Consider the following 13512-nt stretch of genomic DNA (forward strand, 5'->3'; position numbering starts at 1 on the left):
TAAAAAAATAGAGGCTTTGTAGTATAAGCTGAACTTATACACATTTCAATAGAGTAAAAATTGCTGAACTCAGGCTAGCAAATTCAATGGACACTATACTGAAATAAGCAAAAAGTACAATACTCCTGCACCACAACTCTTTGACAAAGGATCATATAGCAGAAGTACAAAATTTTGACTGCAATTTCCCTTATTCACAAGACGAACAATGATTATCATAGTAATAAATTCGTATGGACCAGGATTTAAAGGTTCTTGAATTCTGATAGATTCCATTTCCAAAAGCCTTATTCATGAGGAAAAAAAACAGACTATACTATCATAGAGTAATAAATTCATATGGTCCATGATTGAATCAAGTATGATCAATTCTGGCACCAATTAACAACATCATACATAAGCTATGAAATTTATGGCAACAACATCACCTCATAAAGATAACAAATTCTCAATAAGAGAAGACATCTTCACTTAATTTATTGAATTTTTTAGGTAGAAAAACAAGAAACACCTATCAAGTTAGGTCAACAACCCAAAGATATTACATAATAAAACTTCTCTTCTTTCTACTAGTACTCGGGCAAATATCTAGCCTACTAACCAACATTTACTTTTTTTTCTACCACTAATTTATAACAACAATCTATTAACATGATCAAGAAAAAAGAACACTTTAGAAATATTACAAATTCGTAAGATATTAATTTAGAAAAAAAATAAACTCGACTTTATTATACATACAGATTGATTGCCTTCCTTGTGTTTTATTGTTGCTCAATGTCTGGTAAAAACTCCCCAGATTTTGCCTCGACCAAGACAATCCAATAGCTTTTTTGCTCCTTCAATATCCATCTCTGCTAGCTTCTGCAAATGCACCCGAGCCCCCGAAGCCACCATTTGTTTACGGCAATTCTTGGAGTATACAAGCGAAGCCAATAACGAAACAGGATGCCTTTTGTCTAAATTTTGTATTACAGGATCTAAAAGCTGAACAGCATTCACAATACCCTTTTCTTCCTTCCTGAAAATCTTCCGATTTCCCGCATAAATCATCAAATTTGACAATGCCTTTGCAGCTGCTTCTTTCTCTTCAACGGATTTACCTTCAGTTAACTTCACCAATGGCGGTATACACCCCATTTCTCCCAATTCTTTTCGAGTTCTCGTGTTGTATCCCAAATCGTAAATTGCTTTTGCTGCAGCAATTCTAACACCTAAAACCCCACAATTTAGAACACCAACTATTCTAGGTAAAAATTCGGCGTCAACAATTACCTCAGCTATTGATGGACAAGCAGCTAACGTTCTTAGCATAAGAACAGGGGCCTCTAGACTTTGCACTGAAGGAGCAGAATCCCAGAAATTCTTTATGCTTTCGACTCCGCCTTCTCTAGCAACTAATAGCTTCATATTGTTGTCTCTACCAATCAAATTACATATACACCAGATCGCATTTTCCTGTGCTAATGCTGTCCCTGAATTGGACAACCTTAAAAGGATCGTAATCGCATTTTCTTCGAGGAAATTCTCTTTAATTTCCGAGAAAACTGCTAAATTTTTCAGCACTGCAGCTGCCATAGCTTGAGAATTAGGTGTTCCCGTTTGGCAAATCTCTAACAAAGATGAAATTCCTCCTCTTGAACCAATTGCTCTTGCATTCTCCTTCGTATGTACCAATGCCTGCAAAGCTATACACGAATTCTCCTTCCCCAAAACACTCCCAGATTCGAGAACTCTCAGTAGATTGTTTAGAATACCCAAACCTTCAGCGATCAATACATGCTTGCTACAATCAGCTGTCGAGATTTTAGCAATGGCGGTGACTGTTTTCTCCTTGATCTCTGGTGAAGAGCAGGAGTCCAGTAACCTCACCAGCACCGGAACAATCCCCTGAGTCACTACAATTAGCACATTCTTATCGTCTTCGTTTAACAACCCAAGCAACGAGTCTAACACTGAGTTCTTTGACTCAGTAGTCCCGATCTGAAGCCGAGTTATCAGATTCTTCGATTCAGCACGTACAGTCTCCCTTTTCGACGTAACGGTGGGAACCGAAACGACACCGTTCTCTTCAAGAACCCCGTTTTTAACAAGGACGTCTAAATCCCTAACGTGGTTATCAATCTTCGCAGAAATTGAGTCAATATCGTTCTGCGTCTTCAGCTTCCCGTTCGGCGGGTTAACGCTATGACAAAGATTGGACAGAGAAAGAGTATCCGACAAAGTGATGGAAAGAGTTACAAGGAGGTCCTTGTAGAGGGGATTGTTGATGGAGGAAGTAGAAAGGTCGGAGAGATGATATTGGAGCGTGTAGAGTTTTGTTTTAATCAAAGACCATTTGCCCTTGAAGCTTTGAATGTTGGGAATGGACTCAAGGAGAGAACGGAGGAGGTGGGAATTGGAGTGAATGAGATTATTATTATCGTCTTCAGGCACTTTCATGGCGGCTTTTTTGGTACAGGTAAGAGGGAAAAAAAAGGGAGAAAAAGAGAGAGAAAGTGTGTGGTTTTAGGGTATAGAGAGAGGGGGAGCGAGGGAAGTGAAGATGAGTAAGCAAAGAGTGTTGAAGGGTAACATGAATGAGAAGAAGAATTATACGGGAAATGAAAAATGGGAAAAATTAATGCAACCTTGCGGCGACAACTACGGACGCTACTTCAAGTGCGTGTTTATCACTTGTATAAGGTTGTCTGATTCAATAAATAGTTTTTTACCCCATTTCTTTCGGGTCAAATTTGTGTTTTCCTTTAGAAAAACAAATTATTATCATAACTATTTTATTTTTTAAAAATATAATTTTATTTTATATAACAGCTTTTTCGTATTATTTGTACAAAACTTTATATCAAATAAGATATTAATAATACAATAAATTAATATTTTACACCACAATTTAGTTCATTAAAAGTCTCATATCATTAATTTTAGGCTCAATATATTGGCAGCTTTAAAATTGTTCATAAATTTTATTTAAAAACTAGAATAGACCAGTAGTTTAGGCTGTTAAAAGCTCCATTACGTAATTTGCTCTTAATTATTGCTTTATTTTACCTTTCTTAAGCTTTCGTACAATTTTTCATTATTTAGATATTTAATTCATGTGTATTGTTAATCTCATATACATTCAACTATACCGTCTTTAAATAAACATAATCGTAATTGATGACGACAAATAATGATCACATTAGAGATGCATTTTTCTTTTCCTCTCTTTTTTAAAATAAAAGGAACAGAACGGAGAGTAAAAAAGCCGAAAGGGAAAGAAAAGGAAGAAGAAGTGGAACCATTGTGGAAATTCTTTCAACATTTTGTTTCTTTTACTCCTCTAATTCATATTATTTGATACTATCTCCATATCTTCTTTCAATAGTATCTTTATCATTAAATAACTAAACAAGTTATGTATATTCAAATTTATATTTTTAAAGCATAATTAATAAAACTAATTTTATACGTCCCCCCGTTCGACGCCTTTTCCTTTTTAATTCATTCAAAAAGAATTATTTTATTATGATTAGAAATAATTTAATTTTAAATTCTTTTTATTTTTAGTGAAGTAATTTGTAATCATAAAAGTATTTAAAAATTATACTAGACCATAATGTTTTTTAAGCACCATATCAAGTTAAAGAATGTCAATAAAATAAGATGGAGAGAATATTATTTTTTCTTGACAATTCCTTTAAAAAGTAATTACTCCTAAAATTAACTATTCCATATTTTATGTGTCCGCATTCTTTTTTAATCCGTCCCACCTTATTTTATTCGATAATTATTTAAATACATAATTTTATTTTTATTTTTATTGGTTCCACGTATAAGGTTTCACTTAATTAAAAATAGTACTCTCTTCATTTAAAAAAGAATGATCTATTTTTCTTTTTATTCCGTTTTAAAAAGATTGACATTTTTTCTTTTACAATACTTTTAATTCAACTTTTCACATGACATGTTTAATACCATAAGATTAAAGGGCATTTTAATATATTTAACATAACTTTAATTTAGGACCACATGATTCAAAAGTTTTCTTTATTTTCTTAAACTCCGTATATCAAACTAGGTCATTCTTTTTTTAAAAAAAAAAAAAGAAATACTAGTATATTTTTTTTAGTAAAGAGCAATTTGAGACACACCACTAAATTTTTTCTTATTTTTTAAACTTTATATCGATCAAAATATGTTACATAAAATAAAATAAACGGAGTAAAATTTAACGTCATGATGGTGATGATCACGCGCTTCTGAATGAGTAGTAATGGGAGGAAGATGTACGTGTAGCATATAGATTATACAACTAGCAAAGTCTGGAAAGTCGAGCCAAAAGTTGGTCAGACTCTGACAATGTGTAAAAAGGCACACACTCCATGACCCCCCTTCCTTCTTGGGCCCCCTTTTTAGTACTGGGCTTTCTTCAGGGGCCCATAACTTTTTGTTAACCCGCCACTTCTTAAACAGGAACAAGTTCTCATCTCCTGTTTTGATATTTGTATTGAGGTTTAATTAAATTTAGCATGGGCGAAGCTATTCTTTAGCTAGGGATTTATCATTTGATGAAAAAATATACTACTACTAATTATATATAACAAAAGTTATTTTTCATATATATATATATATAATAGGTGTTGAACTTTTTTTGACTTTCTTTAAATATTAAATTTTTTTATTTGAAATCCTGACTCCATCTCTAAAATTTGAATGCACAGAGGTGGAATCAAAATTTTTGCTTAGGGGGATCAAAATCTGAAGAAAAACTCATCGAAGGGGTTCAACATCTAGAATAGATAAATAAAAATTATTCTAACTATATATTAATAATATAATCTTTCGTCGAAAGAGATTCGTCCGAACCCCTCTTTAATAAGCTAGCTCTGCCTCTGTGAATACATGCCGAAAAGTTCCACATTATAAATAAAATACACTCTAACCAATGCAATTTCCTTACCCAAAAGAGATTCGAATTTGAGAATTCTAATTAATAATAAAGAGATGCTTACCAATTCACCGCAATTCTTCTTGGTTATTTTGAAGTTATTTCGCAGTAAGCATTCACACTTCCCCTTTGCTGCTTTTATCGAGTCATAAGGCTAGAAGGATTCTCATTGGTTGGATTCATAATGAGAAAGTTATTTATCTATCCTCTTATATATGTCTTCTTGTGTTCCATTTTTTCTCTTTAATTTGTTTCACAAAAAAAGATGCCTTTTATGCTTAACCAACAAAAATTGATAGAAGACTTTCGAGTTTACTTTTTGTTGACATTCTCTTATTAATCTTTTTTGTTTTTTTTTAAATCTTAGAAAAATATATTTATGTTTTTTATTGAGTAAACATGGGATAAATTTGTTTTTATAATAGCTAGCACAAAAAATATAAATCACATTAAATAGGCTTTGTTAAATACTAATTATCTTGTTGAATGTATTGGGTGGTAGCTGCTAAACATTCAGTCTCACATGTTAATATAGTTGACCTTATAATTATTTTATAGAACTTATTATTTTGCTTTTGTAGATTTCAATACTTCTTCCTTCTATGACATATAATAGCCCGCAGCACTTTTCAATTTTTTGTTCCATATATAAGATTAATATCTACTATTTCATCTTATTGAAATAATGAACATAAATAAATGTGTTCAATCAAATAACTTAAAATGAAACAAATAAAGCAACATGCATGTCTGTCATAAATTAAATAGAAATGCATGTCAACTACTAACAATTGATTTTGTGGCGTGCAAACACATATTATGCATTTATAATTTTAATACATGTTGGATTAGAGGCGAATTGGAAAGTTAAATTTAATGAGTTTAATTTTTTTAAAAAATAAGTATTAGTTCATCTTCTTATTAATTATATTATGAATTTCATATCTAATAGTTCTTGAGGCTTTTGTAAATTTTATATATTTACATGTTGTGTCAAAAGCTATGAAGGTATATACTATATGTAATTGTTGTTTTATCTTTACCTAAAAGGTAAAAGCATTTCGTACGTGTTATTGGAACAGAATAGTTGTCAAAGTAAACGAGCAGGAAAAGGGTAGAAATAAAAAGGTGGAAAATAAAAAAAGAAAGTAGATTCTTCGCGGGAAAGTGGACATTGGTGGGAAAAGTTGAATAGGGGCAATAATGAGAATTTGCATATTTAAATAAAATAATTGGAAAACAAATGAAAATGTACAATGGAAGAAATGTACTTCACCCTGCACTTAATTAATTGCACTTTTTTTTTTTAATGGCTTCTCAATTTCTCTTATAATGTTTGATATTAAGTTTCCGGTTGACAATGAAAATCATAATTTTTTGAAACTAAAGTTGAAGTTGAAGTTGGGGTTGTGTTTGACCATGAATATAAATTAAAGTTGTTTTTGAAATTTTATGAGAGAAATATGAGTGAAAACAAGTAAAAATTATTTTCACTTTTCCAAATACAATTTCAAAATTACATTTGAAATTTTCATGGTCAAACACATCTTGTTTTCATTTTTTTCACTAAAGTGAAATAATTTTTAGAAAAAAAAGAAAATAATTTTCATGGCCAAATAACTACTAATATTGGAATTCAATCAAATTTAATTTTGCATAATGTAGGACTCATTTCTGATGAGTGACTGCTTGAATAAAATTTATTTCATTCTCAAAAAATTAATCAGAAATGCTACTGTCTATCAGTTGTGGAAGGAAAGAAATCTGAGGATTTTTCAGCACCAATAAAAATCAGTGGATAAGATTACACGGGTGACCAGGAGGTTCATGGTAGAGGTCGATCTCATGCTAAGGTAGTTCGGTGGCTAGAGGCTCATAATTTTATCCTACTTAGAAGGGAATGGAGATACTTTGTAATTGTACTAAGTGGGTTCTGTTAAACTTCTTTGCTGTGAGTAGTGGCGGATCTACCCTTTGTCGAGGGGTTCATCGAACTCCCTTCGGTAAAAAATTATGCTATATATATATGGTTAAAATTATATTTTATGTATATATATTAGATATTAAACCCTCTTCGATTAATTTATATGTTCATTTATGAACCATCTTAGTAAATATTCGGCCTCCGTCACTGACTGTAAGGATAGGTAAGTTGAGTAGATGCTGAAGCACTGGCCGGGGCTCACTATCCAGTGTTCAGCTCCATGTGTTTGTGCTCCAACATTAACTTTGTAATAAAAAATTGTTTATTTATCAAAAATCTTCCTAATAATTAAGATGAATAGATCTCAATCACACCCTGACTCATTTGATACTCCCTTCGTTTTATTTTAATTAGATATTTTTTATTTTATATGATTAACTATTAAATTATAAATTTAATGATAAATTTTTATTAGTTTACTCTTTATCCTTATTAATGATAGTTATTGCACATAAAAATAAAAGTTGAAATTACAATTGTTTACATTTAATGTATACTATTAATTATAGGAGTAAAATAAAAACTAATTAATTTTATTATTATTTAATAAGTAATTAATTAATAGAAAATGTTTATTTTTAATAAAATAATCAATTAAAATAAAATGAAAAAAAATACGTAATAGCTCTTCTATTGAGTAAAACTATAAACTATTACTAGACCGCGCATGGATTTTCCTTTTACACTCTCTTTTTCAATTTAGGTGAAAGTCAAAACCTGTTCCACTTTAACCCTTCTAATACAATAATCATCAATATTTATATGTAAAGGCGAAATAAGCCAAGGATGATGTGACACCTCTCTATGGTCACCATTTCTATTTATCCTTTTTCTCTTTTTTTTTTTAAAAATAATTTCACCATTTCTTATATTGATCAATTTATTTAATAAATAAAAAAATTATTATATTCAATTATATCTCATGAGTTACAAAAAACCTCCATCCATTTATATTTTCTATTTAACTAATATATCTCTTCAACTTTCTTCTATTAAATTCTTATGACTTGAACAATCTATATATAGGCAATGGTTTATTAAGAAGACAGCATTGAACTTTGCAGCCATGGTTGAACACAAAAGAAGAAAATTAAAGTTAGTAAGTTTTCAATATATGTGGTTTTGAGTATTGGACACTTTATTTTGTATGATTTAAAATTGATTGAATTTTACAGAATATTTCACATTAAAGATAATAAATTTTCAATATATGAAGTTTTGAACATTGGACATTTTACTTTGTATGATTTAGAATTGATTGAATTTTACTGAATATTTCACATTTATAATCATTTGCTAATCATGCACTCAAGTTCAATGAAGTTCAAGGAGGCTAAGTTAGCAATATGACAACATTTGAGAGCTTGTATGCGGGGTTACAGGAGAAAGGAGGGGGAAAAGGTTGTTTAGACTTGCTAAGGCTAGGGAGAGGAAGGGTCGTGACCTCGATCAGGTGAAGTGCATTAAGGGGGAGGATGGTACAGTGTTGGTGGAGGACGGCCAGATTAAGAATAGATGGCGGTTGTATTTTCATAAGCTCTTGAATGACGAAGGGGATGGAGCTATTGTGTTAGGGGAGTTGGAGCACTCAGAGGAGTGTCGGAATTTTAGTTATTGTAGACGTTTTAAGGTAGAGGAGGTTAGAGAGGCTGTTCGCAAAATGCGAAGGGGTAGGGCGACGGGGCCTGATGAGATACCTGTGGATTTTTGGAAGTTTTCTGGCGAGGCTAGTTTAAGGTGGTTGACTGGATTGTTTAACAAAATTTTCAAGACAGCAAAAATGCCCGAGGCTTGGAGGTGGAGTACTATGATCCCTCTTTATAAGAACAAGGGTGACATTCAGAGTTGCAATAACTATAGGGTATTAAGTTATTGAGTCACTCTATAAAGATTTAGGAGAGAGTGGTCGAGGTGAGGCTGATACGGATAGTGTCTGTTTTGGAGAACCAGTTTGGATTTATGCCCGGCAGCTCGACGACAGAGGCAATTCACCTGGTGCAGAGACTGGTTGAACAATATAGGGAAAGGAAGAAGGACCTGCATATGGTGTTTATCGACTTGGAGAAGGCATACGACAAAGTTTAAAAACCTAAACAATTTTTATGTTTATAGTGTAACCTTTTTTTTTCTCTCTCTTTACGTCTCAAAATTTTATTGCACTTTTGTTCTACGAGAGTGGATTCGACTAAACCTGAAATACAATAGATGTATATAGATTTTTCATTTTCAAAGATAATATTTAGAGATTTGAAAACTAACTACACAATCTGTGAGATGAAACTTTTTTCCCTTTAACAAAATAGTGGTGAAATATAGCACAATACACATATGAAAATAATAAGATGACACAAGAATTTCCACAAAAAAGTGTGTACATAATTGCTCTATGATTTACTTTTTAACCAAATTCAGTGAAAGGAGATATTTACAATTTGAATCAAAAACAAATACAGCTAGCAGGTGTAAAAATTTGTTGCTTAGAAGCTAAGGGGGGGTGATATACTTGTTCTTGATTACTTGCATAGTCTAAGACCTCAAGAACATGGTCCATTACCACGAAGAGGTGGATTCAGAATATATTTGACGGATTCAGTTTTTCGTTTTTTTTTTTTTAACATGGCTACAAAGTTCAATATTGTCTTCTGAGTAAACCATTGCCTATATACAGATTGTTCAAGTCATAAGAATTTGATAGAAGAAAGTTGAAGGAACATGCTACTTAAATAGAGAATGTAAATGGATGGAGGTTTTTTGTAACTCATGAGATATAATTGAATATATAAATATAATACTCTATTTATTTATTAAATAAATTGATCAATGCAAAAAATGGTGAAAAAAAAAGAGAAAAAAGATAAATAGAAATGGTAGTCATAGAGAGGTGTCACGTCATCCTTGTATTGTTTCTCTTTTATAGATATATATTAATATATTAATTATGGAGGAAATTAAGAGGTTTTTAGACTTTTAATATTTAATTTAATATAAGATAAATTAATAGGATGGAGTAGGAAAAATGCAAAAAAAGGAGAAAAATGTAAAATAAAAATGGATGGAAAATAATTAAATAAAAAAGGATAAAATAAAAGAACTTATGTAAATTTTCTAATTAATAGCATATGAGAGGACTTATCTAACACACAAAAAAAAATCTTTGACTACGTATAACGTTTACTTATCACTACAATAACTATAAATATTTTTATTTACATAATTGACGCATTATGTATGAAAAAATAAATAAATAAGATTAGATAGCTCATCAAAATTTTATTATTATAAGAAAAATAATATAAATTCAACAAGTTCTTACACATCGCGCAAAGCGCGAACCTATTCACTAGTTCTACATAAAGTTACTGCCGGCATGCCATTTTTGTTCTCTTTTTGTAAATTAGATATATACTCATGTTTATATAAATTTAAAGCTTAAGTTTATAATTACTAACGCAATTAAGTTATCAATAAAATAATTAATAAAATATCCATGAGAAATATTACTCCCTCGGTCATAATATGTGGTGATACTTGATTGAGTATGAAGTTTTAAAAAATTAATACATTATTTCAATATTTCAAACGTACAAAACTTCTCTTCATTTTAATAAATTAACAAATATAAATTTCACGAACGCTAAATTAATCTAATATTATAAAAATAAAATATTAATAAAAAATATATGAACATTGATGATGGCGGTAAAACTAATGGTGATAATTGTGGCTGTCAATTGGAATGGTATTGGTTATGTTGGTGTTGTAGGTAAAGATGGTAGTATCGACGGTTGACAATAGTGTTTGATAGTGATAGCAGTTGATAGTTGTGGTGGGTTATTGTGATAGCTAATGATGGTCATGAATAAAGTTAAGTGATATACAACGATAATGAATATATGTGGGTGAATAATTGTTGTCATGGTGCTTGGTGGTGAAGATCGTAAATGGTGGCTAATAATGATAACAATAATTATAGTCATTAGCAGTAACGATATTGTGATTGAGGATGATGATTGTAAGTGATGGATAATATGTAATATTTAGTTTTAATAACGACAACAATGGAAGTTAACAATTTTAGCAAAAAATTGTTTTTTTGTTTTTACAAAGTAGAGATGCATTAGATATAAAGCAAAGGAGGCGAGCTCAATCTGACTCTAATATAAAAAGAGTTTGACGATCGACATTCGTCTGGTTACTTGAGACAGTTCTAGTGGAGGTTTTACCTTTCAAATCATTCCAAATTATGTGGGCTACATAAGGAGGTGGGGAAACAAAAACTTTGCAGTTATCAAAAAAGGTTCCTTTTGGCGCCTTCCTTTAGTTAGAGCATCTACTATCTTGTTCTGTTCCCGGTAACTATGCTGGATCGGAGGTCTTCCTAGTCTTTCTAGTATCAATCTGCATTCATGAACAAAAGAGTTAGACAAAGTGCTCTCAGATTGTAACAGTTTTAATTATATTTTCAAAATCAATATTGACAATAATGAGAGAAAGATTATCTGCAAGGACAAGCTTGAGGCCTTTCCAAAAGGCTAAGAGTTCCATGAAGTTGTTAGATGGACTCCTCCTCCTAAACATTACTTCAAGCTGAACACGGATGAATCCAGCCTTGAAAATCCAGGCAGAGGGGCAACTCTTTTTTTAGTTAAGTCACCTCATTAGGTGAAGACAAAAAGTGCTCAATTTTTTTTAAAAATCAAAATTGTTTTGAAATATATTTATTTAAGCCAACTGACCAACCTACACCTAATTTAAATGACTATTTTTATCATTTTCTCGAAAATTACCTATAACAACAATTGACTAAAGATGAAAAGATGGCCTTATACCGACGAGAATGAGTACACACTACAACATTGACTCAATTTTATTTTATTTCATTAAAAACAATTGACTCAATTAAGACAGATTGTTGTTTCTAGAATATTGAGCCAATTTTTTTCCTTCAATTTTTATTTTTAAATGTTCGAGAGTTTAATTAATTAAAATTTGCACGTTAAGGCAAATCAGGGAAAAACTCTTTCAAATAAAATATTTTCATACCCCGAATTCAGATCAAATATCTATAATTAAAAGTATTCATATTCATTTCACCACAATTTTCATTGATGACTCGATTCTCTATTTCAATAGCGGGATCAAGATTTTCATTAACCAAATTCAAAATATGAAGAGTTAGAACATGCAAACTAGTCGAAGAACATTTAATATCTATAATATATAACTAGTATAGTTTAATCATATATAATTAATATAATTTTATGTTGAATGCGATTCAAATAAACCCTTAGCTCTAAGCGGGCTCCACGCCTGCTCAATTTACGATTAAGTTATGTATTTTATGGTCATCATTGACTAGTGAAATAGAAATATTAATTAAGACAGCTATTGTTAGTGTTATAATGATTTTTTTTATAATATTATTATTTTGTTGGAGTAGGTCAAAGAGGGAGCACTCAAATACTAATGAAAGAAACAAGATCCTTCTTCACAGCCGAGATTATTGTGCCAAATGGCACGTCATAACCTGCATGGACTATCTCTATTTATATTACATTTTCATGCACCATTTATATAATACAATTTCCTTATAAAAAATGAGGCTGCTTCGAAAAATTAAAGCGTACGTAATGCACTTTATACAATTGGTTGCTGGTTGAGTTGACAAATCAATCACATCTCAATTATACCAATGTTTCCATTTTTAATTGGGCAACTTACATATATTTGATCAATCCATACAAATAATTACACTCACTACATAAATATATATTATCATATATCAAATATATAATCTTTTTTCCCCTCTTTTTTACTATTTATTTTTTAACTAGTTACGACGTGCAATACACGGGCCTAATATTTATATTAAATTAATATAATAATAATAATTAAATTATAAGATTTATTTATTTTAAAAAGTTTTTAAAAAAATAATAATTGCTTAAGTCTCAATTTAAGCGACGCGATGCTTAAATGATTATAATAATGAGTGACGTAGTAAAATCACAATTGAAACAACGAATCAGACATATCTTAATTGACTTATAATAACTAACTAGAAGTGATAAGATTGTTATAAAACAAGAAAGAAAAACGAAGAAGAGTAGAGAGAATAGAGAGAGTAATTGTTATTTCTTCTCTTGAGGGATGAGAGATCATCAGATTGTGAATACAATGAACAAAACTCCTCTATTTATAGGAAAAATTTACTCCCAGTCTGAGTAAAAGACGGATGCTTCAAATCCTAATAGATATCAAAGTAGATCTTGATAGACATTCACTATAATGTAAATACATTTATAACACTCCCCCTTGAATGTCTAGATAGATAATATGCCTCCACTACAACAAATGTAATTATCAGGGACGAATGATTTTGTCACTTATAAGCCGTATTTTGTCACAAAAGATTTAGCATTACGAAAAAAATTTCATCAATTAATCGTCTCCAAAAGTGGGTCGCTAAAAGTATACAAAGACGATTCAGTGCTTTTCGCTAAAAAAATTACATTAGCTACAAAAAATTACATTAGCTACAAAAAAAAAAAATCGTCCCCAAATGTGTAACATTTATGACGAATTTGTTTGTCAT

At 30.7% G+C, this 13512-nt stretch overlaps 1 protein-coding gene across 1 annotated transcript; it reads right to left on the bottom strand.

Annotated features, from left to right (window-relative positions):
• Nucleotides 1-445: 445 nt before the first annotated feature.
• On the bottom strand, nt 446-2586 carry LOC107862868. The gene has a single exon (XM_016708568.2). It carries the CDS (start codon nt 2440-2442, stop codon nt 775-777), a length of 1668 nt encoding a protein of 555 aa, XP_016564054.2. The 5' UTR covers nt 2443-2586; the 3' UTR covers nt 446-774.
• Nucleotides 2587-13512: the final 10926 nt, after the last annotated feature.

The sequence above is a fragment of the Capsicum annuum genome, chromosome 3, assembly GCF_002878395.1.
Source record: "Capsicum annuum cultivar UCD-10X-F1 chromosome 3, UCD10Xv1.1, whole genome shotgun sequence".
Taxonomy (NCBI): Eukaryota; Viridiplantae; Streptophyta; class Magnoliopsida; order Solanales; family Solanaceae; genus Capsicum; species Capsicum annuum.

Excerpts from the sequence above, each read along its gene's own strand:
- LOC107862868 (XM_016708568.2), bottom strand. The coding sequence starts at position 2,442 with ATGAAAGTGCCTGAAGACGATAATAATAATCTCATTCACTCCAATTCC.